Below are 21,092 nucleotides of genomic sequence, written 5' to 3'. Positions count from 1 at the left end.
GGAACTGAAGTTAGCCTCTTAGCATAGCTGCGTTTTCCCTGCATGCAGGCAGCGGTGATGCCTTTTCATTATTGTCAGAGGACAGCAGCTATTATTAAATGGCCACTTTCCTCTCGACGCTGTCATGTTTTGTTGATTCAGGGGAGGAGATTCATCGACTTGTCATGAACAATAGATTTAAATACATTATAATAGAGCATCAGGGCTGATAACAGGCTGGCACCTTTTTTTTTTTCTTCTTTTTTTTTTTTTTTCTACAAACGGAGGTGGGCTCTGGTCATGTGGACTGTCCACTAGATTAGCCCTGAGTGTAAGAGCATCACTGATTGAGGTTTGTTGTAATATCGTTGCCAGCTGTTTCTGCTGAGCAGCGAGGACCATCTGACGGCTGTGCGGTGCTCAGGTTCCACTATGAGCGCTCGGAGTCAAGCCAGTCTGTCATTTCACATCATTTTTGGGGTGATTTCATCCCATCCTACCTTGGTGGCGTCCAAGGAGAAATACGAGGACGCTTGATGATGGTTCATTTGTCACGAGTCGCTCGTGGAAATGTCAGTGTTGGGTTTTTTATTTTTTATCACGGGTGCACGGTCGACGTTGTCGATGCAGCAGTCAAAATTAATATTCCAAAATAAGCGCATTTTGCATTGTTCACATATTGAGCTTGCACTAGCCCGGGCTACATGAAGGCAGCAATCCTAGCACAAAGGAGATGTGAAGCTGGCAGCCTGAATTCACCACAAGATGTGCAGTCTTACATCACAGCAACACTCATAGCCCATTTTTTCTATGCAACATGAAGATGAATTCCTCTTGGAGCATCACTGCAATGTGACCTTTTCTGTTTCTTGCTCTGCGGGCCTGCTCGGCAGTTCAAGGACTTACACAACTGACCAAGTGATGCTTGAGAGTGGCAGCTCTGAATTTACAGCTTAATTTGTGTGTGCTTTTGGACATCTGCATGTCCTCTGCTTTCATTTTTTCCCCTCATAGAATATGTTCAGTTAAGGAAATGTTGTTTAACAAAAGCAGGCTCTTGATAGCAACATGAGAACAAGGCCAACCTCATTTCTAGTTTTGAACGATCCTCGGCTTCCGTTGCACATCTCACTATTTTCACTGTTTGAGGCTCACACCAGGATACCTCTCACATAAGATCACATTATTTTACTTGCATGTTTTAGGGGAAACAAATTGCCTTTTTTTTACTTGAATAGACTAGAGCTATTCAAGAAGCTGTCCAAGACTTATTGGCTTTATTCTGCCATATTTGACTATTGCAGTTATGTCGAAGCTGAAGTAAAAGTTCTCACATAAATATTTATTGTTGGCTAGGATGTGCTGTATATACACCAATATGAATAACATCTGTACCTTTTTACTTCACTGAACTCCCATTTTCTTTTTGACCATTTGGAGCATCATGCTGCACGTTATACCTGCTGCAACACAACAGATTGCTGGGAAAGCCATACTTTCATTTAGCTCAATTTTCAAAACAGAAATTACAGTTTGCAGTATGAGCTGGATTGTCAATAGTTAGCTTGAAGAAAAACTAATTTAATTAAAAGGCAAGGCAAGCATTATTTATATTGCATGCTCACACGCAGGGTTACACAAACATTATGAAAAGAAGGAAAAAGAACAATTATAATAATAGTAATTGACCCGAAATAGCCATTCACATCAAGCATACAGGAGGACTCACATATCATTCAGTTACAAATAATGAATCGCTTATTATCAGTCTTGTAGTCTATGTTTCATCACAAAGCTTATTAAAGGATCTAGGGGCATACAATCTAAAGGCAGCTTCACCAGTCGTTGAACTGACTCGATAATTATTGAAGATATCAGACCAGTTGACCTGAGAAGGCCATTCATGGCTTTATAGACAGGCAAAGGAACCTGAAGGTCTATTTTAGTGCATTGTGCAAGTCAATGTAGTGATTTGAGGACAGATTTAATGTGCTCTTAAAAGCAATGTCAATAATTATTTTATTGTTATAAAAAGTGTAAAATGTACTGATGCCATGATCTTATCTCACCCTTTTCTTATCCTCAGAGGCAAATTATGCCAGCAGCACCAGAGTCGCTCCCCCTGGTAACGTGCCAGCTCTTTGGTCAGACTATTCTGCCCTTCTCTAGCCACCCAGTCTACCCTGGCAGATCCATGCTGCTGGATGCTCCTCACAGAGCCACGCCCACACCATGAGCGCCAACGGGCCCGCCCCAGACCCCGCCCCCGTGGCCCAACAGGCCCCTCCCGCACCGACCCCTGCCCCTGCCCCTGCTGCGGCCCCAGCCCCTGTGGCACCAGCCGCACCTCCTGCCCTGCCTGCCCCAGTGTCTTCTACCATCCCGGTGGGTGCGTTGGCACAGAAGAAGCGGCAGCAGTATGCCAAAAGCAAGAAACAGGGCAGTAACGCCAACAGCAGGCCACCAAGGGCTCTGTTCTGCCTCAACCTCAACAACCCCATACGCAGGGCCTGCATCAGCCTGGTGGAGTGGAAGTATCCTTTACAGTGTTATTATTTAGAGCTGGCTGAATGTCTGTTTGTTGGGATTTGACCAAAGATCGTTACCTGTTCACAGAGCTGAAATGGTTGGTTGATTAATTGATTAGATTAGAAAAGTAATTGGCAACTATTTTGCTAATCAATCCACTGGAAAAGTTATTCATTAAAGAAAAACCCTAAATATTCTTAGTTAATTAATCAATTTTGGGGGGTTTTATATCAGGGTAGATCGGATATCTTTGGGTTTTGAATTGTAAATCTGACAAAACAAGACTTCACTTTGGGCACTGTGAAGCTGTCACGTGCATTGTTCACTATTTTCTGACCTTTAGTAGAGTAATGGATTAGATAAAATAACACATTAATTGATAGTGAAAAGGAGTATTAATTGCTGACCGCCCAACTAGTTCACAGGTCCTTTGTGTAAACCTTTGTTGAATCTTAGCTGTGGTAATTATTCATGACGGCCACATCAGGTGATTTCATGTAGTGCTTTTTAAAGACCTACCGTATTTTCCGCACTATAGGGCGCACTGGATTATAAGGCGCACTGTCAATGAATGGTCTATTTTCGATCTTTTTTCATATATAAAGCGCACCAGATATAAGGCGCATTAAGCGAAACAAAACAGTCAGTCAGTCAAACTTTATTAAACGTGTTCACAATAACTCTCAACATTGTTCAAACGTTAATGAGCGTATTCACAATGACTCCCAACCCTGTTCAGTTGTAACATGTAACAAAAACAGTCTGAAACCGCTAAATCAAACGTTAGCGTATTCACAATAACTCTCAAAATTGTTCAGTTATAACACGTAAAATACAACACAATACACTCACTTTTTCAGTTCATTCCTCGTTCACAAATCCCTCAAATTCTTCATCTTCAGTGTCCGAGTTTAACAGTTGGGCGATTACGGCATCCAGCATGCCCGGATCCCTCTCGTCATTATCCGAGTCAGAGTCAGTGTCGTTGCTGTTACCTGGCAGTTCAGTGATGATTCCGGCCTTCGTGAAAGCTCGGACCACAGTTGAGACTGATACCTTAGCCCAGGCATCCACGATCCATTGGCAGATAGTAGCGTAAGTCGCCCGGCGCTGTCTCCCTGTCTTGGTGAATGTGTGTTCGCCTTCTGTCGCTTCGAGGTCAGTAAGCACAACCAGAATTAATCCATATATAAGGCGCTCCGGATTATAAGGCGCACTGTCGTTTTTTGAGAAAATTAAAGGCTTTTAAGTGCGCCTTATAGTGCGGAAAATACGGTACTTAAAGGCAACAAAAGAAAGAAGACAGACCTCATTTATTTTAGTTAAGACATTCCCTGCCTGTTTTCTTTCAGTTATTCCACAAGTCAGTGTATTTTTCATAGACGTAATAGATGCCAGCTGATTAATGATATTAAGCTCGATGATCACACAGTAGTTGATATATTTTTTTAATCTTTCTCCTAGGCCCCAGTTATGAAAATGAAGTCAAACCGAGGTGCACAAAAGACAAAGTCTATTCTAATGTTGCAGTAGTGTATGTAGGTAAAGGGACTCAACACTAGCACAACACAGCTGTGTGACAGTCTGGGGGGTTTGTTACTTAAGCAGATGCTGTCATCACAAAAGCCATCAGATGTTATAAAGGAGATTGCCTTACGTGATTCTCAAAGATACATTTCATAATCCACCTTTGTGTGTTTGTCGAAAAAAAAGATCAATAGGGATTTATTACCCGTACAACTTTGGCTGAATCAAGCGTCCCTAACTCGTCTGCATGGACTGCTTCAGTGTAATAGTGGTGGTATTTGTTTATTTCTTACAGTTTGTGATTGTAATAACTTGTCAGTGGTCAAAAGAGTGTGAAAAATTAGCTTAATCTAAGATGTTATAAATGATATAAAGTAATGCTACAGTCCTTGTGACAATGTGACTCTAATGTGAAATGCAGCTTGTTGTTTGAGTGACATTGTGCATCAGCTCAAGATTTATTGTTTCCAGTATAACTTGCAGAATAATGTTCTTTAATGATTCATTAATCGGTTATAGGGTGTCAGTAGTTTCTTAGTTACTGTCGTTCACCATTTGAGTAACATTCTGGTGAATCTTTATTTTGGAAAGTCTGGATTGCATAGGTAAGAAAGAGAAGAGGCATTGAATGAACATCAGTGTAGTACAGTGGTTCCCAACCTGTTTAACCACATAGAACCAAGCTTTAATCTACTTTTGACCCATCTTCGCAGGTTACAAATGTCTTCGGATTACAACCAGGTCAACCAAAGCCGATAAGGCCTTACACTTCAATACTTTTAAGAGATCTAAAGAAGCAAAATTAACCAGTATTAACAACAATGTTTATTCTAGTTGGGAACCACTGCTTTATAGTTAAACAATTACATAGCTTGAACAGCAGCTAAATTAAATGACGAAAACAAAACCATACAGATCAAGTATGGGTTTGTCCGACCATATGAAACTAGGGTCATTGAAAAATATATTAAAGACTCAAGATCAGGAACTTTTGATCTCTTAACTAGTTTTTATGTCTAGCTTTGGTTCTCTCAATAGTTTACAAGTTACAAGTATTGCATACGTTATAATGCCACATCAGGGGATTTGAAATGTGTTTTATATCCATATTATTCATTATTGCTCTGTCACATAATTTTCTTCTGTGTTTTCCTTAACTTTTTTTCTCAGGCCATTTGATATCTTTATATTAATTGCTATTTTTGCCAACTGTATGGCCTTAGCTGTCTATGTCCCCTTCCCGGCAGATGATTCCAACTCTACAAACCATGACCTGGTGAGTAGTTTGTGTGTTTCACTATGATAAATGTATTAATTTGGTGCCTGTGTATCAGTTGTATTGCTATGCATAGTTATTATATGGACTGGCTTGTTCTGTTCGTGATAAGGAGTTAAAGAATGGAAGATAATCTCCTTTCGTGCCTGTTCTTTTCTTGTTTGGTTGAATAGTTTCAAGATTCATTACAACATGCTTTGTACTTCATAATCCTCTTTCAGTTGACAAAATTTGATTGTATCGTCCTTTTGAGAAGAGATATAGTAGGTAAAGATTTTGCAGTAGTAGTGAGATGTATTATACAGATTGTATCTTCAGTATATTGCTTTATCATGCAGATTCCAAGTATCTGCTGTGCCGACACAGAGAAACACTTTGACAACTACCCTCATTGGTGCTTTATCATGTCATAGTTCTCCTGTACAGAGGTTTTATTCAGCTTTCTATTTTTAGAATTTATCGTCATTGCACCACTCTGTGCACCTTGTGCATTTATGTCTGTGTGATGAATTATGGGTGATGTAGTGTTGTAAGCATTGTTCCACAGCTGAGTATGAGTGCTCTCTCCAAAAGCCAGACAAACACACGTAATGTGGGCCTCCTTACATGAGCAGAATTTAGCTGTGGTGCTCAATGATTCATGAAGAGCTTATACAGTGCGTCTGCAGACATTTCAATGTTCTTGAAAGCCTCGTCTGAGAGCAGGAACATGTTACCAGCTCGCTGTAAAAGACTAGCGGGAGTGTTTTTCAGTCTGTTACGCTGCTGAATCTGCCGTGCAAGATAAGCTACAGCTTTAGTTAAAAGTGTGTCTGGTCTACTTTAGACGAGTAAGATGTACTGCTTCTCGGTTTGACCTCCTGGAGGGTGACCTCAGGGTGTTTGTTTACACAGCGGTGGTGCATCAGGGGAAAGTGGGCCATCTGGGACATTACAGTACCTGGTACAGTATTATGTACAGTATGTTTTCAGGGTTACGGAGTGAAGTTTGAAAGAGTTGTATTGTCCTTATAGTGTCAGCTGGAAGAATAAAATGTTCACACTTGCATAACAAGTAACCGACAAGAATGTAGAAAAAACGTTGAGAGGCTGGTTGGACTCTGAAGAAAGCAATGCCGAAACATCTGTGCATTTTGCTATTGTGAATACAAATACAGCAGCAATAGAGTTTAAAGACTAATCTATTTACCATGCAGTCTTTCTGGACTGGGGTAGTCTTTGGTTTACTGATGCAACAATCCGACCCATTGGATTGGTATCAGCACCCACGCTGACCTTATCAAGTGAATCAGGTATCGGTCAGACACGACCAATCCACATAAGGCTAAATAGAGGTTTTATTTGTTTATTTTACGTTTCGAGCTAGCCTTGATGCATAAAGTCACTCACTAAATGTCTTTTTATATGAAGGCTCTATGTGGTAGGCCTTTACCGCGAAGCCAGAGGTGTTAGAGAGGTTTACTGAATTTAAATTAGGGATCAAAGATATCAGATTGGATCAGTATTTGTTACTGTATCAGGGAAGAATATGTCGCATTGCATATCTCCATCGATTGAGTACAATGACTATCTCTTCTGCCTTTCTACAGTACAATGAAATATTGTGATGAACCAGGTAACTATTTTACTACAGAGCATAATTGTGAGGTTTATCTAAGTGTTAAAATAATCTACTTTGGGTTGTGAGTTTTCAGAAGCCACTCACTACTAAAACTTGTGTATAGTGTTAACAGTTACTTATTTAACACTGGTAGCTATTAATGTAAATTCTGACCTTTGTCAGAATTTACATTAATAAGTCCAGAGCTTCACCTTCTCATGTGTTCAGATCACATCCAAGTGTGTCTGGCAAAACAAAAAGGTCTGGCATTAACTAAATAACCAAGCTTGCTTGGAAATAAGTGAAATAAGATGTCTCATCTCAGCCTTTTATGCAAAGCAAATCTATAAGTGTGAACATGTGATGGATAGGTTGACATTTTTTAATGATGCCTTCATTATGCCCTTTTGTCTGAACCTGTTGGGGCATTGCTTTGTAATATTTGTCGCTAATCTCTAATGGATGTTGTGTATGTCACCTCTGCCCACGGGTGTAAGATCAGCATTGTGGATGCACTTATTAAGAATGAACCACAATGCTACATTATGTGCACTTCCAGGAATAAGCAGCATCATTGATGCAGTTTACATGCTTCATGAACAGAATCATTGAGTAAAATGAGATGACAAAACAAACCATAACTTTTTGAAAATGCATAACTGCCTCCTCTGTGCTTATATGGATGCTTCTTTCACTGCACTATAGAGAATATGTTTTTGCTGATCCTCATACTGATCCTTGTCTACTGCTTGCACAGGACTTTGGTATCTGATTAAATGTTGACACTGCAGCATTAAACCAGAGGGGCCAATACTGCAATCTTTTTTCCCTTTTTCAGCAGAGGTTGAACAATAGAATACTTTGTAGGGCAGGTGTGCCAGCTTGGCCTTAGTTGTTCTACAGAACTCACACTGTAGTCACAGGAGGAGCACTAGAGACAAAAGCGCTGAGCTATGTTTTTCTGTAGCAGCCAGCAGGTAAGGCTGTAGTGGAGATTGCTATTTCACACCGCTCTGCTCTGCAGCCTCAGAGGTGGACTGAAAACTCATATGAAACCTGACTTGGGGTGCTGAGCGGCCTGATGTGTAAAGCAAGGATCAAATGATATCACTAGGCCGTCAAACGAAGCAGGTTTTTACACACATTCAAAACTAATACATTCAAAAGTGGTTTTACTTTCCAGACAGAGAGACACTGATATCTTGCCATATAGACAAACTGACGTCCAGTCTCGTGAACGTGCAGACTGTTCATTTAGTGCATTCTCAGTTAACCTTAACACCATTAAGGTTAAAATACTCAATTTGTTTGCTGGTGCGACACTGTCCAACCAGTGCCTAGGTGCTGCAGAGCTGCTCTGGGTTAGAACAGTTCAATACTGCAAAGTCACAGAGGCCTTAATAGCATGAGTCTGCCCGTCTTGTTAGTAAGGCTTGGATAAATGCAGCAGCTCATTATAAATAGAAAGCAATTTCCTCCTCAGGCAGAACATAGGGCAAAGGATTGAGGTCCTGCTACCACCAGGAGGCACAAGTGAGTAACGGGACGTAGCGAGCACACACGTGCATGTAAAACAGCAAACCATGACAGGAGCTCACAGTCATTTCTTCGTTCTTCTGCTCAGCTTTCTCCTCTACTGCTCTTCCTTTGTTTAGTCATTTCACTGCAATATAAGACACACAACCCATCCTGCACGTGACTGTGTCTCCTCTACACCCACCTTGTCTTGGGGACGGACAAATAGTCTGCTACCCTCCTGCCTTTGCTTTAAGGTCATTTCTGACTTATCTATCTGAGACTCAACACCCCGGGCAGCTACGGCTGAAGGTAGCTGAGCAAAACAATGACCTTTTCATGGTGAATATGATTCATACATCTCTTCCTTGGTGAGGCAACACACAGTGAATTGCGTATGGTATCATGTAGTGTTTGCCCGTACCACTGTTATTGCATAACTCTGGAGCCGCAGATTTTACTGGGGGCAAAAGGACACAAACATGGAAGGACTGAAAGGTCCCACACAAACCAATACAGAGGTCATTTGGACACCAGTAGAAAACTCACAGCCTAAATCAGCTTCACATTGGATGCTGTTACATTTGAGGATATCAAAGGATATAGATGAGAGTTGGAAAATATGGCCAAAATCTTCTGGATATTTTATTTCTTGCTAACGATTTGTATCGAGATACAGCATGTTTTCTGGTCTATATGTAATAACCACATGGAAAAAAAATACTTGACTACTGAAAAATACTTGAATGCGAAACGAACATAACAATTTCAAGCGAAAGTATAGAGAAAGATAATGATGATGAATATTTTCAGCTGGACTTGTTTAACATGCAGGCAAACACATAGATAGTAATCAGATTAAGACAATAGTTTGAGTGACCTACAGTGGGGCATTCTCAAAATCAGAATTCTTATCAATTCAGATTTTCACACTTGTGTATCACAATATCTAGATATATTATTTCATCATGAAATAATCATATTTAATTATTGCCCAGCCCTTACGTGAATAATTTTGCTATATCATTTTCATATATGGTTTTAATGCTATTGACAGAGGGGCTGATGAACACACACACACACACACACACACACACACACACACACACACACACACACACACACACACACACACACACACACACACACACACACACACACACACACACGAATTGGTGCCTGGTTTTATTCAGTCCCTCATTTAATATCTGGAATTTTTGGTTGGTATACTGTAAATATAATATTTGCTTTGATGTTGACATTTGGTGTCAGAATAAACTCAAGCTGTTTACACAGGAAGAGGTGGGGGGGGGGGGGATGGTCATGTAAACAACTGTCCCATCTGTTTAAGATGAAGTGAATCTTGTTATGACACTTACATGCTTGTCATTTAATGTGATGTAATGTTATTGGGATTTTTACTATCACACAACTAGACAGCACAGCTTTGAGTTTCATCTTTATTGAGATGGCAAGCTGACAAATTAGAACTGCTTTGTGTGAATGAATACTAATGGCTTGAACAAACAGAAGCCAAACATGGATGCTTTCATGCTAGGTAGTAAGATATCCATCTTTTATCAAGAAGTCATGCACAGGATCCACAGTTTTATCCTTTGAAGTCACACACTGTATACTTGTCTTCATAGCGCACCATGAAAACGAAACCTGTGCTGCAAGACACATTTGAAATCGATTTATATAAACTACTGCTTAGTTTTATGGCACACGCCTGTATTTAAATGTATACTGGCCTTGTTAGTCTACACCATGTGCAGGCCAGCAGACGTTCCTGGTTCACAGGTTCAAATACACTGAGGTGTTACTAATCAAACATATCTATCATCAGTTATCCCGTAAAGCTAGCCCTGGGTCAGTCAGTTCACTCATTCACACAACTTGTTAAACAAGACAAAAGCCACGCAAAAGCAAAGTCCTGTTAATATGTTTTGCATTTGCATGCAACTCTTTTGTAGGCGTGAAATGAACATAGCGGCTGTGCCCTACAAAGTGAGCAACTACCAACAAAGAAGTCAACACTGATGTAAATACATACCAACAACCATCGCAGTGCCAACCTTTTCACTGGCAGCCAGTGTCTGATGACTGATCACAGTCACCAAGTGCTTCAGTGTGACACCGAGCCACTGAGAGGCATCTACCAGATTGAAGTGGTTCTTGTCAAAGATTATCAGAGGCACGATACAGTGAAATTTCTTCTTTTGAGCTGACATCTGATGATAATGTAAGTGCCTCTATGATATCCTCCATCTTGCCTTTTCAACCCATTTTAAGGATGCAGATCAGAATGTATTAAAGTAGAAATACCACTTAAATAGATATTTCACATATTATTTCTGCTCAGGTCCCCCCTCAGTTTGGCTTTGTTATTCTCTTGATTTAAAGGGCCTTGTGTTGTTAGCCAGCTTTGTAGTCACCAAATCAAGGTCACAGGCTCTCTGCCAATTAAACAGTATGCACTGTACATTTATAGAATGGCAAACAAATAAACAAACATGCACTGCAATCTTTCAGGCAATCGCCCTTAATTTACCATATCCCGTCCGTATTTACAATTCAACACTCAACCTGCCATTGTGTTTTTTTAAATACTATTGAGTCGCTGATGTTGCTTTTTGCAAAAGTCTTTGATAGTATTTGTAGTTTACGTTTCGAGTCTACACTTGGGGAGTTGATGACATGTATTTCCATCTGAGGAGGGCTTCGTGTGCCAGTGTTTTGGCTGCACGTTTAAGAAGAGCGTAAATTTGTACTTGTGTGATGGGTGAAGCAGTTGGCGGTGTGTGTGTGTGTGTGTGTGTGTGTGTGTGTGTGAGTGTGTGTGAGTGTGTGTGAGTGTGTAATGGCTGGCACAAGCAGCAACGTCTGGACTATGGACTCCCATAGCGATGATGTTAGAAGTATGTGTTTAGTCACTTAACGTAACTGCTCATTTGTGGCTCACACTAGCACTGTCCCTGCTTGTTATCTTGAATGTGTAGTTCTGCATGTGTGTGCAAGGGTGAGAGTGTGTTTGAGAGAGAGTTACGAGTGGGAGTCAGAGCCGTGTTAGCTTAGTGGGGATGCTGGGTGAAAGTCAGCCATGATTAAGAACAACAGCAGACCATGTGCACATTGTGTGCGTCAAACAGACCACCTTAAAGGGGAACGACAAATTATTTAAGAATTTTTTTTTTTTTTTCTTTAAATAACATTTATAATTTCTTATGAATATGATCCAATGAACAAGAATGACAAGAGTGACAAGACTGAGTTGAATAGGATAATACATCTCTCACATACAGCTGATGTGAAATGGACCGAATGTTTATATTTGATCAATTGCTACTATTAAACTATAGTCGTTCCATTAAAATAATTATTTGTATCTGTACTAGGCTGACTTTCTCAATGTGTATGTGTGTGTATGTGTGTCTGTTTGGGCTTGTGTTTGTGAGGGAGACTTAGGTTGACAGAGTGAGAGAGATGATTTTAACATCCGAGGCATGATATATGAGGATGACACCAAACCATAATGGGAAGAGTTGTTAAAGAGACAGGGACAAGAGGTCTCAAAACTCAGACTGAGTGGAGGAAACACCTGTAGTATTCTTCCTTTACCAATCATGTCATGCAGATATGAAAATAATTTTAAGACATATAATGTATTTACAGGGCCGCAATATGAATATACTCCTTTGTGAAAATATTCAATTTAAACTAAGCTGTGTCAAATGCCTGCTTGAGCCAAAAGCTTTAGAGGAATTTCAAGAAAACTGAGTAGCCGAGCTGATTGGTTGACGTTCAGCATGGAGCTGAAGAGCCGAAGTTTGGCTTTTGGGATCTAACTTTCATTTCCTGAGTTCAGCCATCTTTACTTTATTTCGATGAAGCTATATGTGTTCCTTACATGGACACACATCTGCAAGCATGAACATGTGTTCTACAGATTTACTGCACAGTATGGAGCAGTAACATTCACAGGCACACTTTGCAAATGATGAACCACAAAGGAAGTGTGTGTGTGTGTGTGTGTGTGTGTGTGTGTGTGTGTGTGTGTGTGTGTGTGTGTGTGTGTGTGTGTGTGTGTGTGTGTGTGTGTGTGTGTGTGTGTGTGTGTCGGTAGGTGGGATTTGTGAGAGAGATATGAGTGTGTGGGCTTGACTGAAATCCCTGTGAGGTGTTGCAGCATTGAGGTTGCAGACCCACTACTTGCCTCGTTTTCTACACTAACAGTCACATGCAAACACCGACACAATTAGACAGCATCAAAAGAAGCTCTGATGATTTTGCTCATAAACTCAGCAGGTTGAATCTTTCTGGCTGACAGACACAGGTCATTCTGCACAAGTCGTGCTGTATCGTAGACGGCCGTTTTAAAATAGTGATTCTAGTTAAACTGCACTGAGCTATTGCTGTGTGAAGCCAAATATGGTCTGACAGCTTCAGCATTTTACAAACTGAAAAAAACCCATCTTGATTGAACAACTACATCGCTGTTCAATTCTGTGTCGATCGTGTAACTTTAGAGCAAAACTAAGCAATACATCACTGAGATTATGCAACAAATATTCAGTATGATGTTTTCTTCCTTTGTGAAGACACTGCTAGTGTGGGTATACTTAAGATGACCTGCACTTGTAGTGTTTTCCTTGACAGAGTGACATCCACATCCTCACCCAACTCCTGCCGCCCCCACAGTACTTCACATACACCGTATACAAAGACACATTAATATACTGTAGTGTGCAAACATATGGGCCCAGCTATATAGAGCTATAAAGAACGTTGCACATGAACAGATGTGCAGTACAATTAATCGTATCTTGTAGTGTAGTTGCTGAACTCAAATTTAATGGGGTCAAGTAGAATGTTAATGTTGGATTTAGTCAGTTATTCAGAATTAAACACAGGAACATTTTAACAATAAAAGCAATGCAGGAAAATGTGGAGGGATTTCAGCAAACTATTTACTGATGAGAAAAAGCAAGACATTTCTGAATACACTGTGATTAAATGTTAAATAACTGTACATTGAATCCCCTGGTAATGTGACAGGCCTTATTAAAAAAATACAGAAGATTAACACAAACCCCATGCACAACACACACTTATGCACAGGCATCCCAACATAGACTGCACACTCAAACACACTTATTTACTGCGCAAACCTGCAGGAGTAGGCGGTGAAGAAGCACTAAATGCTGGCTGCCCTCAGCCCCCTCCCCTGGCTTGGCCGGATGGCAGTGACTGATCTATACAGACAGGGAAAGGAAAGAGAGTTAGCGAGAGATGGAAAGCACAATGGGGGAGGGAGATGTAGCTGGAGAATGATGTGGGAAGTCCTACAGAATATATGTCTGTTCATTGTGTGCAGGATGAGATCCAAAATGATATAACGTTTCTGTGACACTCGGGAGAGATCTGCTCTCAAACTGTCCCGTGGCTGATAGCTGCAGAGTTTACAGTCATGTGTTGGCTGCTGTGTGTCGTCACAACGCGCTGTTTGGTTGCATTCACTGACCGTGTGTACTCTCTACTGTACTATATATATGGTTAGCGTTGACATAAGTATTATGGCTTGTAGTTGGTTGTGTTTGCTATGCTTGTAAGCGCTCATGTCGCACACAGATATCAAAACATGCATTATACAACTCTGACTCATGTGACTGTGGGCTCACCGCCACACGCTCAGATGTGGCTTGTCATACATGCACATGTAGTAACACTCAGGTGGTCATGTAATCAGAAATACATTAAATAGGCTGCACAGTTTATTTCTTAGATTAGATTTTACACCTGCAGCATTTCCTCAATTAATCAATTGACAGTAATTTATTTTGCATGAATCACTTTGTGGGTTTTTTTTAAGGACAGAATTCTCTGGTTCCAGCTATTAAAATTAATATTTTAGTTTTTCTTAGTCCTCTTCACTGAATATCTTTGGGTATTGGTCTGATGGATTGCACTAAACAAGAGATTTCGCGATCACTTTTGGCTTTGAGAAATTGCAATGGACATTTTAGAGACCGAACTAGAGTTAGTTGTAACTCTAGTTTTGTAGACCTAAATTTTATGTAAAAACCTAATCTTATAATGTTACTAATAGTCATGTTAACTAACAACCTTACACCATACAATGATCACTAAAAGAAAAAGAAAAACATCTGGAGTGATTTTTTTTACAATCATTCTCTCTTTTCCATTTTACCCTCATAATTGAATATTGAGGTATTTTATAGTCACAGGCCTCTCCCCAATGTCTTTAGTATATAACATATGGCGACCATCAGTCAGGTTGATTCCCCTTCCTGGTTGTCTTGTAAATTTAATTTAGCTAAAGTAGGCAACAGCGCTAACTACCGCGAAAGGGCTGACAGAGCAAACAGTCTTTACCTGAGGATAAACCAGAAAGGTGGGTCGACGTATCAGAGCTCCGTGTATGGAAGTGCATGCACAGCCGGCCTGGCAGACAGGTAGACATTACTACACTGTATCTTTACAGCACATAGTTTGCTGTTATATTAATGCTCAGAATGTTAAAAACAGCTCCTTCAACGATGAGACCCTGTTTTTATTAACTGTCCCTGAAGTACACAGTGAGGCAAACATACCGTACTTCAAAACAGTATGCTCTGGTTCCTCTTTATGTAATGTACTGAACAGTATTTTTCAGTTGCTCAGTATCCTATGGTGAGTTCAAATGACGAAGATGAACAGTGACATGGTGTAGAATGTATGCAGGTTTTTATTATTTCATATAACCATCTATTTTTGTTGTTAGTGTGCACCTAAATGTAACAATAAGTCCAACGTATATAAGATAACACATGTCTGAATCAACTGAAGCATTAGGTTGTTCTCTCCTTAATGTGATACTGTGTTTAGACTATAAGTTTGTTTTTCTGCACAAATGCTGTCTTAATGCTAAGCTAACAGACATGGGAGTGGTATCTTTATCTATGAACAACTTATTGTCATCCGGTTCTCTATACTGTGATTTGACTATGTTGGTCTACTCTGTATGCAGAACATTTCTTGCATGTCTGGGTCTAAGGACAGAGGGTGTCATGTCATTTTATGATATTGGGCTGTATAAATAAAATTGATTTAACTTGATAGAGGATGGAATACGTGTAGTTTGGTTGCAATAGTGAATATTTAAGCACAGTGTTTCGTGTTAAATGTATTTAAATATATATATATTGAATTGGCTGTCATTAGTTCTGAAACTCCTATTCTCACGTCGGGCGGCTACAGTTTAAACTGGCTTTATTTAAATAATAAAAGATCATGTTTGAACAACAGTGTTGTAATTGCAAGACAAGCTGTTTAATTGTACTTTCCGGCTCTATTTCCACTCTTTGTATGCACAAAATTGAATTGCTGATTTTCTTTGTGTAGTCTGGCGAAACATAGATGGAGCTTCATTGGCATTGTGCACAGGGCCATCTGAATTCTTAATAGGTTTACATTGCCGCTGTCCGCATGGCTCGGTCGAATGGCGAGTTGTGTACAGGAATGCACGGTTCAGCGGGTTAGCATCCTTTGTCATATGCTGATCTGAGCTCTGTGGGTGTGTGAGATGAACTGAGTTGTGCCTGTAGACAGAAACACTCTGTGGGAGAAGAGGGACTGTACGGCTGCTGGGGTCGGGGAGGAACATGCATTGTGCCGTGTGATGTGTTAATTATGTGCTGTTGGCGTGCATTTTAGGACATAAACATGTGCTGTGTAAGTGTGTGTCTGTTTGTGTGTGACATATTATGTTGTGTGTGTACCTAACAGAAGAGCAGCAAGTGAAGTGAACTCTTAAAATTAATGTATTCATATACTGTATGAGAAAAGGGAACATACTACAGTCTCTTTACAGCACAAATAAACTAAGATGAGTCAGAGATATTTACAGTCATCCCTAATGACCTCTTTCCTCACTCTCCTTCCCTTTTCTGTGTCTCTCCCTCAGTCTATTTCTGCTCGCAGTATAACATGCTGATGATTGAATTAATTGCTGGTTAATTGAGGGGGAATGGTGATCATTTCCTTTTATATTTAACATGCTATCACCAACCAGGAAGTGGCAATTTGCATACATTTACTGTGCCTTGTAAAGCTAAAACTGTTCTGACAATGTATTACATGCGTTGATAGATCTTTGACACGCTGAATATGATCTTTTTTTATGTGTAATCAACCACCTATCTGAAGTGTCTGTTAAACCAACAGATAACTGCTGCAGCAGTCTACTATTGCTCCTTTTGGCCCTTAAATGCCTCAATGTTCACTTGTCTCTGCGTCACTTCCCTTCCACCCTCGTATGAATCGTTCCTTTCTCTCTGCTCCCTGTGCCCCCAAGCATGCTCCGTCATGGAGGCAGTGGCCACAAGCTTAACTCAACCTTTTACTTCACTAACAAAGAGGCCCATGTCTCCTATTAGGGGCTAAGTGCTTCTCACAATCTGCAGTAAACTGTTGGGAAAACGAGCCCCTGCAGCCCACAGTGCTCTTGCCTTTATGGTGTCCGCAGAGAACTCAGAGCAAAGGATTAAGGTTCCCTCCGGCAGAAGAGGTTATTGTGTTTATAATATCATATAAACATGTGTGTGGCTTTTAGCGTTTGTCTGAATTGCTTATTTTAAGAGCCCTTGGGCATCCCATGTGAAAAGTTAAATGACTCTTTTATTGAGGGAAAGATATCATAGGTACCAGTTTACAGAGTTTACGTTGACCTGCCTCATGCATAGAGGATGAAAAGGGCCTCTCTATGGTTTCATATCTCCAGGGAGGTCCCAGGACTGTCCTAAATAAGCTGAGTCACCCTGGTATGTCCACTTACAGCGTCTCACACATCTCACTGCACGCACATGCACATATACAACCTTTATCTTGCAACGTGTGCCTCTGTTGTTAGCTTCAATCGACCTCAACCTGATGGCCTAATGTTCCTGTGCTCTATCTGTCTTTGAAAGAAGAGCAGAAAGGTGCAATGCTGTGTTACATTACTGGTTCTAGTCTCTACATAACATCTTTTTATTCAAAGTGTGTTTTCCCTTTTTGAACTTCTCTCAGATGCATTCATACAGCTGCAGGCAAGACATCTCTGACTGGTGGTTCTGCTAAGTTAATCAGTGTTTTTACCCATCAGTGCTGTTTGGTCCTAATTTGTGCTTTCCCCTCTTTATCTCCATAAAAGAACGATGCGTTGCACAAAGCCAAGCAACTTGTTACCTTAATATGATATCTAATTATAAAACAAGGAATCTCTGTCTGTGGGTTTGTCTGTAGGTGGGTATGTACTCGACAGATCTCAACAACAATTGATACGATCTATTCACACTTAGTGGGTGTATAACTGGGGACCCAAGGATGTGCTTCTGTCGAATTTGGTGAAATTTGGACATGCGACACATTCAATATGATCAAACTTTGAGTAAACATGACAAAAGAACATGTGACACTGGTGAACTGTGAGTTGCATTTGTGTAACAACATGCACCTCTTTCATTTGGTATGCAGATAGCTAATGCTTTAATTTACGAAACGCAATGTGCAGTATAATTCTCTTGACTCTAGTGTGTTTTTATAGAAGGGTAGATTGTGACCATATTTCACATTTTCTCGGATACTGAATTGGTGACACGAATCTTGGGTGACCACCTTGAAACTTTGGTGGTTGTATAGCTATTCAGTGCTGCCATGTTTAACGTGTTTGTGTAGCATTTACGTTTTAGAATGTGTAGCTTCTTTGCAGCAACATAAATACATATTGGGATTATCTGTACATACAGACGGTAATCTTAAACATTACCCAAAAATGGCATGGACATATTTCCATCGTTTTCTCTGATGTTTCCTAAAAAAGTTGATTTGACTTTGATCCATTGAGCACATTCATCGATACTACCTAGCTGGATAAAAATATTCACACCAGACTCCTGTGTCTGTGTGTGCCTCTGTATTTGTGACCTGTGTACGTTGTATCTTACACACTGTATTTATGCCATACTCTGAGTTTTTCATGATAATCATATCTATTTCTTATCACGGATCTATTGTTCTCTCTTCTCTTTTTTTCTGTGTATCTGCAGGAAACAGTTGAGTATGCCTTCCTCATCATTTTCACAATTGAGACCTTTTTGAAGATTATCGCTTATGGTTTGGTGATGCACCAGAACGCGTACGTGAGAAACGGTTGGAACATGCTGGATTTCGTCATTGTCGTCATAGGGTAAGTCATCAAGTTCAGTTATTTTCCATTTGACTTATTATTCTATGTAAATATAGTGTATAATGTATTTGATTAAACAAATTACCTGCACCAGTGGGCATCATGCCAGGTGATCCAAACAATGTGTCATTTTGCAGATTATGAGGTTTTGTTATTTCAGTGGATTAACAGTTTGATCTCAGTTTTATTTAATTTACTCATTTAAAGATTATTTATCCAAGTAAAGCCACATTTGGATTAAAGATTTCCTTTACAAAAGTTCTGGCCAAGACAGGCAGCAGCACATTAAACAAAGTGTCAAACATACAAGTCAAAAATATCCGATTTAGTAATTAAACTGTGTAGATTCGGTTGGGTGAAACCTCGATCAGCCCTTGATTTAAAATCAGAACGGGTATTAAAATTTGAAGCTTCCTTAGTATTACAAATTGTAGTATCAGCTGGGCCAGGGTTGGGCTGGACATTTCAGAAAAATCAACAATAATTAATTGAAAAAAAATAAGAATCAAGAATCTTTGCTTTGTCATATTGCAAGGAGCCTCCTGTTTTGAATTCAACATGTTACCAAAATAAACAAGTGAATTGTCAGAGCATATAAAACGAGGCGTTTGACGGACTAACATCTCAGAATAAGACGAGTCCACATAACAGTTTAACAGTTGCAGTTTACAGTGTTTCTGAGAGAGGCAGTCAGTGTTAAAGTTAAAGTTGCTTAAGCCTCTGCTCCAAGCAGCTAATAGAGACCCTCATACACCCACAGTATATGACCCAGAAAAGACAGAGAGAATAAATCAGAGCTTTACCACCACTGGAGTGAGTCACCATCTCTCCATACTTCATCTCTTCTCCAACACTCCCTCCCATTTTTCCCTCTCCTCTCACTGACTTTCTTTCTCTCACACGTTGCCATCCGGCTCTGCTTTGTCTCTGCAGCTATTTCTTATACTTCCCCCATCCATTTTGATCTTGTACGTCATGCTTTACACTTCCCCATCTCACTCTGCCCTCATTCCTATCTCCTGCACGTTCTCCTCTCGTTATCTTCATCCTAATCGCAGCGTCTTTTTTCTCTCCACTATTTTCCTTCCTCTCTCTCCTCTTATGCACACAGTCCAGTGGGCAGCTAGGTCAGATGTCTGTATGCAGAATGCAGGGTTTATCTGCCATGCAGTGAAATGCAACGACGGCTGCTCCTGCTATGAATAGTGACTGTTGCTGCTAAATCATTGAAACGCTGAAACGGCTATTTAAATTTATGTTGCAAGGTCAAAGTTCAGCCAACTTCACAACAGGCTTCAATATGTTTGTGTGTCTTTGTATTTATAGATTATAGCAGGGCATGTAATGGTTCAACAGAGGTTAGAAAAAGGTTATCGGCACTCGAAGATTCAGCTTTGTCAAGAGCTTGAATGTATTTTGTCATTCAATAATGCTCTTCATAGAGAGAAAGTGTTGCCTGTTCTCCAAATATTCTAATAATCCATTACTATCTTTATCTCTGTTCTGGTTGTACTATGCTTTTTTAATCAGATTTAAAAATTGTTTGAGAGTAAAAATGTCTTAAGTTGCTCAATCACGAGGGATTTGACAGTCTTAGCTCAGACAGACAGTTTGGAAATTGGCCTATAATTGTTTAAAAGAGTGGGAACTGAAGAAAAATATCCTTGTTTATATGTTTAAGGTATAATGTTGCAGGGAAAAACCTCTTTGCCTGACTTGTCTGACATGTGGGGAGAAATGTATTAAAGATTTATTTAAAAGATAATTGTATTAAAAGGACACAGGTGTCAGACATATAAATCAGCTCTGCAGAATTTAAGTAATTATGAGATATTTAGTGTATTTAAAGCTCTTAAACTACATGTATTTTAAGGCTGTACTAATGAATATTTGTATATTAACAATGGATTAAATGACTGTTTAATGTGAAAGGGTAAATTAGATGTGAAAAACTTGTATATAATTATCACCTTAATCAGCAGTTCCCCTTAGCTATTAGTTAGCAACTAGCGGATGAACTTTGCAGCAAAAGAGACATATCATTCCCTCTGGAGTTGGTACAGACCAACATATAAATACAATGAATATTGGATTTACATGACTCCATATCAATGCTAATGTTGTCTTGTTGCTGGATTGCTTGGTATGTAAATACATATTTACATCCCAAAAATTTTGACCATTTTCAAATAAAGAATATATAGTTTCATATATTGGGATGTACAGTTTTCCGAATGTCTCCATGCAGCAATTGAAAAGTAACTGCTGTGTCTCGATTCAGTTATTTTTTCAATAATGCCATTGACTGGATTCAAGTTGTCACAAATCTTACTGAGGTATTTTGCCATTAAACCTCTTTCATGGTTGATAGCGGGTTTTTTTTTGTTGATCCCTCAAAGTATAATTTAGCTGTGAAACTATAATGTAGTATGTGTCAT

At 39.8% G+C, this 21,092-nt stretch overlaps 1 protein-coding gene across 1 annotated transcript in view; it reads left to right on the top strand.

Annotated features, from left to right (window-relative positions):
• The first annotated feature begins 2,211 nt into the window (after positions 1–2,211).
• The window catches only part of cacna1da (calcium channel, voltage-dependent, L type, alpha 1D subunit, a), a 52,742-nt gene continuing 33,861 nt past the window's right edge, over positions 2,212–21,092 (top strand). The window contains exons 1-3 of the mRNA XM_054617679.1: positions 2,212–2,513; positions 5,206–5,311; positions 18,515–18,654. Of these exons, the coding sequence (XP_054473654.1) occupies positions 2,212–2,513; positions 5,206–5,311; positions 18,515–18,654 (548 nt within the window). The remainder of the gene's footprint in view (positions 2,514–5,205; positions 5,312–18,514; positions 18,655–21,092) is intronic.

Source organism: Anoplopoma fimbria, chromosome 17 (genome assembly GCF_027596085.1).
Source record: "Anoplopoma fimbria isolate UVic2021 breed Golden Eagle Sablefish chromosome 17, Afim_UVic_2022, whole genome shotgun sequence".
Taxonomy (NCBI): Eukaryota; Metazoa; Chordata; class Actinopteri; order Perciformes; family Anoplopomatidae; genus Anoplopoma; species Anoplopoma fimbria.
Note: the sequence above shows the minus strand (reverse complement) of the source record. Positions and strands in the feature narration are given on the sequence as shown.